Below are 16,667 nucleotides of genomic sequence, written 5' to 3' on the forward strand. Positions count from 1 at the left end.
TTTGGTGATAGTGCCTCTAGGTAATTTTTTTCACTTTATTTATTTGTACTTTGATGTACTACTATGCAAAGCGTTTACTAACCTTTTTTTTTTTTTTTTTTTTTTTTTTGCCTGTTGGAGCTTTAACTTTTATACCTAAGCCAGTATACAAGGGCCATGGATTAGAGACATTTTTATAAACACTGATTAGTAGGTACTACATGTCATTGCTCCAGGTCAGGGGTTAAGAACTAAGTCTCTGTTCTCTATTTTCTACTGAGACAGATGTATGCTAATCACACAGTTGTAAAACAACAGACAACTGAACTGAAAATTTTATTCTGATGGGAAAAGGGAAAAACTGGGAAAACTTTACAAAGTAATTTCATTTGAAATACTCAAAGCTGAGTTAAACGCCTAAACATCAATAGCAGTCAGGGCAAGGGGTAGAGTAAGCACTTCAGGTTTAGGGAAGGGTCATGACCAACACATAAGAAACTGCTGTGAGCTGAGTGCTAAGTTCATAGTAAGTGAAGTACCAATTAATGGTACTGCTAAAAATTTGTTTTTATAAACTTCTAGTGATTAAAAAGAACCTCTAGTGACTACATTTTTATGAAGTGGCTTTAGAAACAAGCATCCAGGTTAAAATTTACGAAGTCAATTACAAATCATATTGTAACTAAAATGAGGTAATAATGAGAGATAGTTACCTTTTTGATGAACTTTTCTACTATTTGAACTACATGCTTATAAAGCTGAAAGAATTAAGAGAAAATTACTGTTCAGTTTACATATTTCTGCATTTCCTATAATTAGAAAATACTTAAAACTCTGAAATCTATACAATTTAAATATTATCAATACTGAATGAACCATGAGAAACACATAATCAAAAATTTAAAAAAATCTTAAAAAACAAATCAGAGAAAAACTAAAAACAGAAAACTACAAAAATTCCCCAAACAGAAGGTCCTTTTTCTTAAATTTTAAAACAAAAAACCTTCATGAAGCAGAATATTCGGCAACCTTATGCGACAAAACCAATGGATTAGAGCTAAACAATGTAGTTTCTAAAACAAGTCACATTTTAAAGTGTGATATTGGGTAAGACATTTCATTTCATGGAGCTTGAATTTTTTCTCTTTAAATAAAAACGACGCTAAATAGTTGCTTTATGATAAGGAATATGTGAAAATTTTAAAAAACTGCTTTGACGCTGGGCATGGTGGCGCACACCTGTAATCCCAGTTACTTGGGTGGCTCAGGCATGAGAATCACTTGAACCAGGGAGGGGGAAGTTGCAGTGAGCCGAGATCCCACCATTGCATTCCAGCCTGGGCGACACAGTGAGACTCTGCCCCCCATCCCTGCCAAAAACCAAACTGCTTTGAAACAATACGTTACAATGCAAATGTATGCTTATCATGTACCTTAAGCAAAGGCTGGTTAGAGCTCTTTGACTTAGGCCTGAACTAATTCACAAGTTGACTTCTCATGTTTAAAAGTAAAAAATATTTTCAAAATTTCAAAAACATTTCTCAAATTGATTTATTTTGTCATTACCTTAATAGCTTTAATAGCAGCTTTAGTGATGAGAATCATCTTGGCTCTAGAGATGGGAGGTTTCATATCCATAAGCGAAAAGAGCTTAAAAGACAAAAAAAAAAAAAAAATAAACACAAAACAACACTTTAAAAAATCTTTTGAAACATAAAGTTTAACTATTTGGCTAGTAAATAACCACCTTTCCTACATATCTGCATCACCACTTGGAAAATACAAATGGGGTGGGTGGGGAGGGAGGTCTTAGCAGCCAGGGCAGCAGGAAGAGCTTCGGTGGCCAGGCAGCCCAGCTTTGCGAAGGCTCTTGGTGTGCAGGCACCCAACACACACCCTCCCCACTGCCATGATACCCAAGAAGAAGGTCAGCTTTGCCAAAGGGGTGGTGAAGGGGTAGGGAAGAAACAGCCCAAGAGGCAATTGGCATGGCTGTCAGCTAAACCTGTTCCTGCCAAAGAGGAAATGAAGCTGAAAAACGGTAGCAGAGAAGGATAAATCCTTAGACAAAAAAGTGCAAACAAAAGGGAAAGGGAGGGGGAGCAACGAGAAAACAGGCTCAAGTGACTAACCAAGAAACTAAAGATTTACCTGCAGAAAATGGAGAAACTAAAACCAACGAGAGTCCAGCCTCTGATGACGCCAGAGAAAGAAGCCAACTCTACTCAGTACATACCATGTCTTATCAGTGGTCCCTTCATCCCACTTTTTATGTATAAATGCTTTTTTTTTTTTAAAGAGGTAAAATCATTCACTGGTTATTTTTTGGTACAACCAGAAGAGTGTGGGATGTTGTATTACGGGAGGCTTTGACTGTCTTGGATGTCCGCTTAACATTCCACAGATGGGGGAGTTACTTTTTATATCCTATAATGTCTCTACTAAATATACAAAAATTAGCCGGCTGTGGTGGCATGCACCTGTAATCCCAGCTACTCAGGAGGTGGAGGTTGCAGTGAGCCAAGACTGCGTCACTGCACTCCAGCCTGGGCAACACAGCAAGATTTTGTTTCCAAAAAGCACAAACAAATAAAAACCAAATTTAACAAATCTCACAACAGTAAATCTACAGCCATCAGGTGCTTCCATGAGACTTAACCACATACTTCTCCCAAAGGGCTAAATCCAACCAAAACATAAAGAGAGTCCATAGAGGGTTATAAAGATAAAATCCTGACATTAAGAAACATATCTAGCTTCTTATTGTTTTTGTTTGGTTTAACCATAAGCATACACTTACCTGGGACTTCCAAAAGATATTGTGAAGTTTCAGAGATTCCTAACATTATGAAACTCATACGAATCACATTTCCATTCTTTCAATTTATGTCAATATTCCAAATATGGAGCCCTAGGGTATGAACTTTTACCAGACCACTAGCTAAGAGGCTAGCCTAAAACACGAGTGTTTTCTCAGAGTGAACAGCCCCACCTAGCAGTGTATCCTAAAAATTCAGACAGTTTTCACACCTTTTCAAAACTAGACATCAGTAACAATTTTAGAAAAGGTATGGAATGCCAAATATAATCAATAAAAAACCAGATAACTACTTAAGCAGAAAATAATATAATTTTCCATAAGATACAGAAAATGGAGAAAACACTAAGATATGAACACAGGAATTCATTTTAATAAAAGGATTCTCTAAATAAGGTTGTGATTCTTCATTGTATTACTTCATTTACCCATGTAATAAAAAAATTCTCTTTGAGAATAAAATGCTAACTGAAAGGCAATTAGAAAAGAAATAGTAAGGCCAGGTGCAGTGGCTCACCTGATGACAGGAGTTTGAGACCAGCCAGGCCAACAGGGCGAAACCCCCTCTCTACTATAAATACAAAATGGTGGCAGGCGCCTGTAGTCCCAGCTACTTGGGAGGCTGAGGCAGGAGACCCGCTTGAACCCAGGAGGAGGTTGCAATAAGCCATGATTGCGCCACTGCACTCCAGGCTGGGCGACAGAGTGAGACTCTTTGTCTTTTTTAAAAAAAAAAAAAAAGAAAAAGAAAAGAAAAGAAAAGAAATAGTAAATCCTTAAAATTATATAAACCAGCAAGAAACGATTTAACATATTTCAACTTAAATACAAATTCTTAAAAAATCAACACTGCATGATTCATAAATATGTAGCATACATTTATAAAAGGTATATTCTATGTTATAAAATCTATTAAGACAGTTGCTTATTATTGCTCTATTTTCTATACCTTAACACAGTGAAAGGGCATGCAAAAAAAACCAAAAACCAAAAAACAAACAAAAAAACCCCATGGGTTTTAAGAATGAACACGCCCACACACACTTAATTCTTGGGTTGTCTCCACAACTCTTAAATGATTTCTGCAAAAATCCTGAAGAAACTAGGAACCCTCTCTTCCTTGTTCTCAACCACCTGAGCCAAGACCACTTCTTAATGTGATTCATGCCAAACACTTCAGACACTACTATATTTTGGATAGATTAAATCTTTAATAATAAAGTAGAAGCAATAAAGGGCCTTTCCCTGTATAAAGTCAAGAGGGTCAGGATGGTCAGGAGGCCAAGAAAAGGAATCTAAATGTGTATCCAAGGCAGCCTGGAACTTTCATGCAGGTACAAGAAACTTATGTCAAAGTAGCCACAAGATTATTTTATAGGAGACGAACAAATGTGACTCCCTGTTTACTGCTACAAATCAAAGCTTTGTGTGAAATCTCTATGCGGAGGGTGGGTAAGAAAGCCTTTACCTGTCTGTTCTCTTCCTGATCCCTTCTCCTCATTCCTGAACTGTAGGAGACTGAGGCCCACTGGGCACTGGTTTCCCCATCACTGGGGGGGTGGGCATCTATTTGATGGTTGATTTTGCTGAACCAGGTACTTCCTTTCCCATTTTCTAATGATTTTGTAACATACAAACTCACTGTTTTCCCTTCCCTTCTCCTTTCCCTGGGAAAATACAATGAATAAATAAAGACTCATTGGTACTGAAACTGTCAAAAAAAAAAAAAAAAAGAAATGAGCAACAGTAAGAACGACTTCTCTGGTCATTGAAAGCTTAAGAGTAAATTTTAAGGAAGCCTAAGCCAGAACTAATATTCATCTAATCCCTCCAAAAAGCACTTCTTTATCATTTCAGCAGTAAGCGACTGACTAAATTAACACCTAAATGAACACACAAGACAGACTAGTGTAGCTTCTAAGGAAACACTCCATAGTCTCCACTTAAATTATCATAATGTATTTAAAAAATTAAAGACTATACCACATAACAGTATAACCATCATTCAGGCAAAAGACCAGCAAGAGAACCGTCAGATACCATAATCTGAGACAGTTGCAGAGTATTATTACATTCCATAAAGAAAATATTATTTGGAGGCCGGGCGCGGTGGCTCAAGCCTGTAATCCCAGCACTTTGGGAGGCCGAGACGGGCGGATCACGAGGTCAGGAGATCGAGACCATCCTGGCTAACACGGTGAAACCCCGTCTCTACTAAAAAATGCAAAAAAACTAGCCGGGCGGGTTGGCGGGCGCCTGTAGTCCCAGTTACTCGGGAGGCTGAGGTAGGAGAATGGCGTAAACCTGGGAGGCGGAGCTTGCAGTGAGCTGAGATCCGGCCACTGCACCCCAGCCTGGGCAACAGAGCAAGACTCCGTCTCAAAAAAAAAAAAAAAAAAGAAAATATTATTTGGAAAGAGAAGAGGAAACCAACATTTGAGTGGTTATCAGGCAGCAATGAGTTTAAGTGATATGACATGTTGTACTTTTTACTTAATCATGTTAACTAAGGCAGATCTGTTATACCTGTTTTGAGATAATACTCAAAAAGGGTTACATCTGTTTTAGATGATGCCTAGGCCACGATCTGAACTAAAATTTTCTGATTCTAAAGTTCACACTCCCTAAAAACATACCCATACCCGATACAATGCTGCATACAGACTAAATTTGTGCAGAGACCATCAACTATGATAGGGAAAAAAAAATCCAGGAAGGCCTTTGTGCCTGCCTGTATACTGTTTGGATTCAGGGATAACAATGAAACATACTGAATTTAATTTGGGATGCCTACTAAATATCCAGGCAGAGAAAGGAATCTTGAATGTATAAGAGATCCAGGCTAGAAACTGAAAGGTTATAGAACTATGAGCATGGGTTAGAAGGAGCCTGGAGTAAGAAGGGAGCCAAGAACATACACACCAGGCTGGTGCAGTGGTTCACAACTGTAATGCCAGCACTTTGGGAGGCCGAGGTGGGGCGGATCACCTGAGGTCAGGAGTTTGAGACTGGCCTGGCCAACATGGTGAAACCCCAACCCTACTAAAAACACAAAAATTAATTGGGCGTGGCGGCACGTGCCTGTAGTCCCAGCTACTCAGGACGCTGAGGCATGAGAATCCCGAACTTAGGCGGCAAAAGTTGCAGTGAGCCAAGATGGTGCCACTGCACTCCAGCCTAGGATACAGAGCAAGACTCTGTCTCTGAAAACAAAAACAAAAAACAAACAAAAAAAATCACAAAACAGAAGAACAACATATATACCAAAAATTTCAATGTAGCAGAGAAAAAACCTGCAAAAATGAACACCAGGACAAAGAAGAATCCCAGAAATTAAAGACATCTGGCATAGCCAAATGCTACAAGAGGTTCATCAGGATGCAAAGCAAATCTTGTTCATTTAGTTTGGCAATTAGGTGAATGCAAGTGACATCAGTTTTTGGAAGTGATTCCAAATTCCAACTGGTTAAGGAATGAGAGGCAGGCAAGGAAGCAGAAATGCATTTTTGGTTTTTTCATTAATTCAACAAATATCTGAGAGCTTAGTTAAGTGGCAAGCTGAGGAGGAGACAGGACTATGTTTCAAGGCTTTTTTATAAGTGAGCACCCTTACTTACTTCTTACTTGTTAGCATTATAAAGTTTCCATCAGTTCTCTCTCTCTCTTTCTTTCTGTTTCTTTCTTTCTTTCTTTTAACTCGGGAGTTCAAGTAATCCTCCCATCTCAGCCTCCCCAGCAGCTGGAACTACAGGCATGTGCCACCCCACCAGAGAAGTTTCTTTTCAGATTACTTTTATTCTCCTTTACCAAAATTTTTCTTAAAATTTCAAGCTGTGCATTTGCATTTGATACAATTTATGAAGAAAAACACCACAGGCAAATACAGATTTTTCAAATTTGGAGGTGTGCAAAATCACCTTTTAACACTCAATGAATGCTGTTAATATTTTATTGACTTATTTAATGCTCAAATTCATCAAACAGTCTCCACCTTTTGCGAGACAAAAGGGTTCTCTGATACCTACAGCAATGCCTTCACTCGACAGATACAGAAATCCAGAAATTATGCTGATGTACTTTGACATAAAGGATATAAATTGACATACTTTCCTGGTAAGCATGCACACTGACACTGTCCATTTTGACAGAAATAGTAACAGCCTTTATGGTAAGGCAGACGTTATAATTCCATTTTACAGATGACAGCACTGAGGCTCAACAGTCTGCTCAGATATAAAGTTAATTAAGTGGCATAATTCAATCTGTAATCAACCATTTCCCAAAACTCTAATTCTTTTAACTAGTACCCAACAATAACAAAATTATTTCAAATATATTAGCCCAGAAAAATAGCGTACAGATAGTAAAGATAAAAAGGACTGTACAGTTACGTTAAGTGGGAAAAAATTGCAATGTAGACCCAAACTAGAAAGTAATATGCTAACATATAATTGTTATGGAGTTGAACCCAAGAACTTTTTAATTAAAAAAATTAAGTGGCCAGAGGTATAAAGTGATGTGCCCACCCAAGCAACAAGTTAGAGGCGATATAAATTACTAAAATAGTGTCAATTTTTTGATCCTTTAAAAGACCCTACAATATTGAATGTGGTGACTTAGGAGGAAGTGTCAGCATAATTTATTTAGATGATCAAATTTCAATTTCTCAAGACTAAAGATCAATACACTGTTTTTATGTTTTAGAGCTCAATTTTATCTTAGGGCATGAGGGACAGCTTTAAATAGCCAGCATGTTATACATTCATAAATTCCTATTTCTGAATATTGACTCATCCAAATATTTCCAGGTAAGACATGGGCCCTCTACTGTTGCCAGTTCTGCTGAGTTTAATTCTCCCATTTGTTTGTTGCTTTTTTTTTTTTTAAAGTCTCACTGTCTCCCACACTGGAGTGCAGTGGCAGGATCTTGGCTCACTGCAACCTTTGCCTCCCGGGTTCAAGCGATTCTCCTGCCTCAGCCTCCTGAGTAGCTGGGATTACAGACGTGCACCACCACACCCAGCTAATTTTTGCATTTTTAGTAGAGATGGGGTTTCGCCTTGTTGCCCAGGCTGGTCTTTAACTCCTGGCCTCAAGTGATCTGCCCACCTCCGCCTCCCAAAGCGCTGGCATTACAGGCGTGTCCGGCCTGATTTTTTTTTTTTTTTTGAGATGAAGTCTCGCTATTGTCCCCCAGGCTGGAGTGCAATGGCGCGATCTCGGCTCACTGTAACCTCCACCTCCCAGGTTCAAGCGACTCTCCTGCCTCAGTCTCCCAAGTAAGCTGGGATTACAGGCGCCTGCCACCATGCCCGGCTAATTTTTGTATTTTTAGTAGAGACGGGGTTTTTGCCATGTTGGCCAGGCTGGTCTTGAACTCCTGACTTTGATCTACCCGTCTCAGCCTCCCAAAGGGCTGGGATTACAGGCGTTTGAGCCACTGTGCCCGGCCTGATTCTCCCATTTTAAAAATAAACACTGATGGTCTTCTTTATAAAACTGTTAATAGCATGAAATGAAATGAAAGCACCTAAAATAACCAGCGCTTAATAAATGGCTTGGTCTCTAACTCCTACCCCCTCTCACATATACTGATCCCTGACTTTTGTTTCCCTTAATTAAAATCAATTATATTGCTCATTGTTATATCTGTTTTACTTTACATTTACACATGGTATATTTTTCTCATTCTAAAACAGAATGAACTTGTTAGTTGTAAATGATTACTGAGTCCTTACTTGTGTCTAAAGCAAAGTTGCAATTTATTAATCTTAAATAAAAGAGTTAATTGTCATGGTCACCAATATTGTTTGAGGAATCTCTCAAGAGAAGCATATAATCTTGTGGTGATCTAAGCTTTTGACTGATTTTCTGATCAATCAGAAAATCACTGATTTTCCACAATAATTTGTTAGAATAATGGTTAAGTGCACGGGCTCAATAATCAACTGCCTGAGAAATCTTGGCTCTACCACTTGCTACCTATGAGAATTTATTTCACCATCTGTAAAATGGGGATAATAGTACTCCCTACTTAATTAGTGAAGTTTAAGAATTAAATACAAACAATACATACAAAAACACTTAGAGCAACACCTAGCACAGAGTAAATACAAAACAGACATTAATGAGTATTACCACTACACGTAATTTTTTTGAGAAAAAGATAGAATCCTGGAGTTAATTCAGAGCAGTGTTTTTCAAACTGTGGGTTGAGATCCATGAATGAATTATATAATTCCTACTGTGTGTATTGTGGTCAAAAAATATGAAGGACAACAGCCCAGGGAAAAATTATTTTGTTTTTAGAAATGAGGAAAATAAGGCCCAAACTAACTGCTAGTCACCTTTCAAAAATGTGTAGGTTCCCTCAAACCATTAATAAATTTCTCATGGACAAACGGGGGGAGGGTAAGGGAAAGAAGCACTGCCATATCAGAAAAAAACTTCATGTTTTTCAATCAAGTTTAGATACACATAAGTATTATACACAGAGTAGACAAGAGATTCAAAGATAATTCAGTTACTTACGACCAACATCCAATTTCAGTCAACAAACCTCAGGAAAAAAAGCTATTAGCTTTATATATCTGAAAGCCACAAGATTTAATATAATTCCAACGAAATCTACTAGTGAGAAAAACCAGAAATTGTGGTATTCTATAGAGAGTGAGAAAGATTTGGTTTTAGAATCTAGGTCTGGACATGCAGATGATTCTGGGCAAATTAATTTCTTTAAGCCATAATGTCCTCATTTGTAAAAAGGATATACCGATGTCTGCTTGATACGTATCAGTTTCAGTAACAACGAAATGAGTTTCTGTATATGAAATGAATGACTTGGACTATGTCACCCGGCAGAGGACAAGTATTCAATAAACATCACTAGGTGCAGAGCTCCCCCAACATTATAGCCTGTATTCACAATTAATGTTATCTGTGAACGAATAAAAAGTGTCAGAGCAGCCAGAGAAAACCATGAAATCCTCCTGCATAAAAATAACAACAGCCCCTCCAAATACAAGACTTCTTTAGAAGGGATAAACATAGTGGAAAAACATGCTGCTTGTTAGCAGCAGATACGAGTTTGGCACTTTGCTCTGTCACTAGCAGAATGACCATGAAAACGTCTAAACATGCCACGGCCCGGATGCATGACATATAGAAGCCTGAGAAACAAAATCCTCGAAACAAAATCCTCTAAAAAATATGAAGAATAATTCATCCTGATCCCTAATACCAGTAAAGAGTTTCAAGTGAAGATAAGGAAGAACGAGGCTATCTGGCCTGTGATACCTGCAGAATTCACAATGTTTAGGGATCAGTCAAAGTAACATGGGTACTCTGCTATTTACCAATGGCATAAACCTTAACAAGTTTAGTCAACCTTTCTAAACTTCAAGACTTTTTAAAATCTGAAAAACAGGGATTAACTGGCTCACCTCATCACATTGTTAGGATTAAACAGGATAATGTATATAAATCTCTTAGCCCAGTAACTAACACATAAGTGCTCAGTAAATGGAGCAAAACAATGTGAAGATAACTAGTATTTCCTCTCTATTAGCCAAATGATAAGATGATCCTGGTTAATTCCCTTTAAGTATGGTATCCTCAAATGGACAGGGTCCGGATGTAGTCCTGCATTGTGAATTGGCTTTTTTATTAGTTTCCTATTTCTGTAGTAAGAAATTACCACAAATTTACTGGCTTAGAGCAACACAAATTACACTTTCGAGGTCAGAATCTCACTAGCATCAGCAAGGCGACATTCCTTGTAGAGGCTCTAGGGAAGAATCTATTTCTTGCCTATTCTAACTTCTACAGGGTGCCTACATTCTTTTGGCTCATGGCCTCTTCTTCCATCTTCAGAGCCAGCGGTATAGCGTCTTCTCCTTCTATCTCTTCTGTTGTTTTACTTCCTTCTTTGACTCCTACCTCTCTAGTATAAGGACCCTTATGATTACATTGGGCCCACCCAAATAATCCAGGATAATTAACCCATCAACATCCTTAACCTTATTCACATCCCCTGTCTCTTTTGCCTTGTAAGGTAACATACTTACAGGTTTTAGGAATTAGATTATGAACATCTTTGGAGAAGGGGGCATTATTTATTACCTAAAAAAAATAGGGTTTAATTCATTAACTCCAATTTGTAATCAACTGAAATCCTCAGGCTGCTTTCACCGGGATTCCCATCAAAACTAGATCTTCACGTTGACTTTGTGTTTGTTTCTAACAGACCGTTCAACCTCTTTAGGAAGTCCAGAAGTCATTTTCTGCTACTTGATGTAGCTCCAGCTATTCCAATCAGATTGTAAACTTCATGAACTCATTCTGTATGCTTTCCTCCAAGTCAATGTTTTCTAAAAATTAAAATAGGACCTATTTGAAAGATGACCTTAACTGATATTCCTTGGGTATTTATAACCAGTCAGCTACAATCCACTTAGCAATACTGTCATCCTGCCCATATTTTTCTAATTCATTCATAATGCAATCATATCCAATACCTTTCTGAAATATTTGGTATATAGTTTTCACTAGACATACTTTACAAATGAAAAATGTTTAGTTTAGTCTGTTATAAATTGTTAGTCAATCTGTTCTGGCTCTTAGTGACTAGCAATTTCCAAAAATTAATAAAAACTGGCAGACAAAAGTAAACTGGCACAGAGTCTACAATTTCTAAAGTATGCTTTTTCCTACTTTTTGAAATAAAGTTGTCAAGGCAGTAAGAATTAGAAGACTATATACTAACGTAAATCTTTTTTTTAAAAACTTAAATCTCTCAAGCAATATTTCTTTCTGAATCTTTCTCAATGGGGTATTTATCCCTTTCTTTTCGAAACCTAAACTTTAAAAAATGTATTTTCCTAAATTTACCTTGTAACAGATTACACTGATTATTTCCAGTATTCCTTCCTTTGGTAGTATGACCTCCAAGATGACACAGCAATTTTCCCTTAAGCTCCTATTACTATGTAAAGTTGAATTTAAAGAAAAAATGGAAATGTTTCCTAAAATAAATATATATATACTCACAATGACAGGCTAGTATTCAAATCTCCTTCCTGTTAGATGCAAATATCAAAGCATTTAATTCTACAGTCTTTCCTCCTCTTTCATTCTCAACTTAATAAATCAAAGACACTGTCTTAAACCAGACAGTTAAATCCACACAACTTTTATGTTTATTAGCAACATATAAACACTGTATAACAAAGTACATGTTAAATTTCTTAACAAAAGATAATTTTTAAAAAGTTTTAAAATTATCTTTCCTAAAAAGATGCTTTATCCATCTAATTTAAACCTGAAGACAACTCCATAAAACACTACTGCTAGAACAACTAGGTAAGGGATCATGTACAGTCCTTTTCTTCCCTGGTATTTCATCTTATGCCTTTAATATATAATTTACCAAATGTGTCTGGGTTAATACTTTTTTAATACCAGGTAATATAACGGGGCGAGGAAAGAAATCCAATCACATGTTAAACAAGTACTACTATGTCACTCTACCTGACAGCAGAATACTGTGCATAAGTTAATGTGTATGAGATAATCAACAGTACACACACACAGTAAGAGATACAATGAAACTGAAAAATGTACAGAAGCAACTCATTTAACAAAGAAAATCCCAATATCTAATTAACAAACACAGGAAAAAGTGTTCAACCAATCAATAATCAAAGTACAAATTAACACAAGGAGATAAAATTCTTCAATTATCTAATGGACATGCATGTGGATTAGCATAAAGCAAAAAGAGTACTGGGCTGGTGAGACCTAATGGATGAGTTTTAATTCCGAAGAGAAATTTAAAACTGTAAAACAAGGACTAAAAAATGTCCATACCTTTCAAACCAGTAATTCTACTTCTAGAAATTTATGTAAGGCAATTATTAGATATTCTCATAGAGAACTTCATGCTATTAAAAAGATCTGGTAACTATATAAAAATTTCCAAACGCAAGTGGAGGAGAAAAAAAAGACAAAGGAAATACCTCTTAAAATGTTAACGGTGTTTGAGGGGATTATTTTATTTTCTAATTTAAATTTATCTAACTTGCATTAGTTTTTAAATAAAAAAATTAAATTCATGGATTTAAAAATCAACTTTAATTTGTATCCGTTTGAGATACATCTTTGTTCAACTTTTGTTATAAATATAACTAAGTGATAAAGGAACATGGTTATATAGAATCACCATCATCACATAACTTGTCCACAGAGTAAATCTTGTCTTTGAAGCTGAGTTACTACTATGTTTAAATCAGTAACTTGCAAATCTTTACTAAAGCCTTTCAAAATTACTAAATGTTTAAATTAAAAAATTAAATTAAAAAACACCCCTCCCAACACATATCCTTACAATAACTGAAGCCCTGTGGATAAAATGACTGTGCCAAAAAAAAAAAAAAAAATCTGGGAAATTGCTGCTACACACACACACACACACACACACACACTTTTGAGACAGTTTCACTCTCGTTGCCCAGGCTGGAGTGCAATGGCGCGATCTCGGCTCACGGCAACTTACGCCTCCCAGATTCAAGTGATTCTCCTGCCTCAGCCTCCCGAGTAGCTGGGATTACAGGTATGTGCCACCATGCCCGGCTAATTTTTTTGTAGTTTTAGTAGAGATGGGGTTTCTCCATGTTAGTCAGGCTGGTCTCAAATGCCTGACCTCAGGTGCTCCGCCCGCCTCAGCCTCCCAAAGTGCTGGGATTACAGGCGTGAGCCACTGCGCCTGGCCTATATATTTTTTAAAACATCTTCATTAAAGAAAGTGTCCCTTTAATTACTGATATATAGCTTACTCCCATATAAATTTCATTTGCTTGTCACAGACTCAAATCTTTTGAAACCTAAACATGTAACCACTTTTCCACTTGCTTAGAGGAAGGTGTGAAAACAAGATAAATTTGGCATTGTCAGTATGAAATACTCCTAAGGTAGAGAAAATTTACAAAGTTTTTTTTTTAGGTACAGATGGGGTTTTGCCATGTTAGCCAGGATGGTTTCAAACTCCTGGCCTCAAGGGATCTGCCAGTCTCAGCCTCCTAAAGTGCTGGGATTACAGGCCTGAGCCACCTCATTCTGCCCCGAAAAGCTTTTTAAAACAAATAGGGGAAAGATGCAATACCATTTTCCTGCTCCGACTGAGCAGAGTCTTGTTTGAATGTAAACATTACAAAACAGTTCCAACTACTTCTGCATAAAATTTACTCTTCAGATTTCAACAGATTCCAAACCAGGTACTTTCATAAGCAACAAAACTGCACATAATATTCAAATTCAAAGGGTTAAAAAAATTTTCATACTTACTTCTTCCTAAATTTTACTATACCATATTCTCCCACAATCTTGTTGACTTTTCTTCTATTCCAGAATTTAAAGAAATGTTTTACCAAATAAACACATGGAACTGCTAAATTACATTTAATAATAAATATAACATCATTTATAGGTTAACTACTTATATTTCTATGTGCACTAAGAACATTAAGAAAACAGAGGCCGGGCGCGGTGGCTCAAGTCTGTAATCCCAGCACTTTGGGAGGCCGAGACGGGCGGATCACGAGGTCAGGAGATCGAGACCATCCTGGCTAACACAGTGAAACCCCGTCTCTACTAAAAATACAAAAACTTAGCCGGGCGAGGTGGCAGGCGCCTGTAGTCCCAGCTACTCGGGAGGCTGAGGCAGGAGAATGGCGTGAACCCGGGAGGCAGAGCTTGCAGTGAGCTGAGATCCGGCCACTGTACTCCATCCTGGGTGACAGAGCGAGACTCCGTCTCAGAAAATTTCTACAGCTAAGAAAGAAAACAGAATATAGGCCAGGAACAGTAGCTCACACCTGTAATCTCAGCACTTTGGGAGGCCGAGGTGGGCGGATCACCTGAGGTTGGGAGTTTGAGACCAGCCTGACTAACATGGAGAAACCCCATCTTTACTAAATATACAAAATTAGCCAGGCATGGTGGCACACGCTTGTAATCCCAGCTACTCAGGAGGCTAAGCCAGGAGAATCACTTGAACCCGGGAGGTGGAGACTGCGGTGAGCCAAGACTGCGCCATTGCACTCCAGCCTGGGCAATAAAAACAAAACTCTCTCAAAAAAAAAGGAAAAGAAAAGAAAACAGAATATAATAGACAATGGTTTAAACTTCATCTGCATTATTTTTCACTATTTAATTGTATCATCGAACCTTTATTCTATTATCATTTACTCCCGGCAGAACTAATTTTCTAAGTATTAATAGTTAATTTCTGAAGACTTATTCTATAAAGTATGCCCTAATGTATTTTTTTTTTTTTTTAAGACGGAATTTCGCTCTTGTTGTCCAGGCTGGAATGCAATGGCGCGATTTCGGCTCACCACAGCCTCCTCTCCTTGTGGGTCTAAGTGATTCTCCCACCTCAGCTTCCCAAGTAGCTGGGATTACAGGCATGTGACACCATGCCCGGCTAATTTTGTATTTTTAGTAGAGACGGGGTTTCTCCATGTTGGTCAGGTTGGTCTCGAACTCCTGAACTCAGGTGATCCGCCCTTCTCGGCCCTCAAAGTGCTGGGATTACAGGTGTGAGCCACCGTGCCCGGCCATGTATTCTTAATTTTACACTGCCTCCCTTACAATTTCCCAGGGTCTACCCTTCACTCAGACTTTCCACTTTTTGAATCAAGGCTATATACCTCACCAGGGCTTTTAACCCTACTCGTTCCAGCTTATCACATTAGGTCATTTTCCAAATGTACTTCCCAAATCAATCCACAACTTCTTCCTTTTCACTAGCTTGAAAGACAGGTCAGGAGGTGATTTTAGGAAATGCCAAATGTTTTTTATCCATGCCTTTGCTCTACTTCAGCAGCACAGGTGCCATATTTAAACATCACATTTATTGTGTCTCACTAATGAACTTCTGTGAATTAAATACTTCTTCCTAGTCATCAATACAAGAAATAAAAATTAATTCCAGGATATAAAATCATTTAATTGGAAAACAATTTTAATCTTAGCATTTATAAAATCCTTAATGAGTTAAAATTTTTAATTGAGTATAAACTGGTTAAAAGAATAGACACCTTCAGTTTTAAACGCTGATTACATTTACTGCATTACTGTGGGTGGCTCAAAAACTTAACCAAACCTTGTTATTCTTAAACTGTGACAAGTCCTTTCAAAAGTATACATTATTTTGATAGTTATCACTTGCTACCATGCTTCAGAGGTACAAAAGCTGTTCACTTAGTGTTCTCGCCATATAAATAGTCCATTAGATAAGGATTCACTGCTCAAAAACTTCACAGCAGCCATGTGGGACTGTGGACTAGACTCAGATGGGCTCTGAAAAGAACTGAGTCAAATCTCAGAACTGTTACTTTCACACTGTGTGACCTCAGACCATTCACCAAACTTCTCTAGTTTCCTTACCTTTAAAATGGAAAGAATGCAAAGACATGTACACAACACCTAACTCATTAGCCAGCACCTGGTTATTTAATGGGCAAATGCAGGATTCTTTTTGTCCTTCCCGTGAACTGTTCCTACTGGACTACTCCTTAAAATAGTATGTCAAAACTAAACCTATCCTTTGAACAAACTTAGGATTCGGGATCAACGAAATAATTTACAGAGCCATGCAGAGGCTACTGGATACTGTTTTCATCTTGATAGAAAATTAGGTAAGGCAAGTAAACAACAAAATGGTTATGATACAACCTGACATTTTTTGTGTATTTTACAACAGCTTTGCAATATAAATCACATACCATAAAACCCATCCATTTAAAATGTACAGTTCAGTGGTTTTTGGTACATTCAAGAGTTGTGCACCCATCAATACTTTATAGATTAT

General features: G+C 37.6%; 1 protein-coding gene across 3 annotated transcripts in view; it reads right to left on the reverse strand.

The window, feature by feature from the left end:
- SCAF4 (SR-related CTD associated factor 4) overlaps positions 1-16,667 on the reverse strand; it is a 62,450-nt gene that overhangs the window by 34,844 nt on the left and 10,939 nt on the right. For all 3 annotated transcript variants that reach the window (XM_003895540.4, XM_003895541.3, XM_009202369.3), the window contains exons 2-3: positions 1,546-1,629; positions 693-737 (exon numbers count right to left, since the gene is read on the reverse strand). In XM_003895540.4, coding sequence (XP_003895589.1) covers positions 693-737; positions 1,546-1,629 — 129 coding nt within the window. The remainder of the gene's footprint in view (positions 1-692; positions 738-1,545; positions 1,630-16,667) is intronic.

This window comes from Papio anubis, chromosome 4 (assembly GCF_008728515.1).
Source record: "Papio anubis isolate 15944 chromosome 4, Panubis1.0, whole genome shotgun sequence".
NCBI lineage: Eukaryota > Metazoa > Chordata > Mammalia > Primates > Cercopithecidae > Papio > Papio anubis.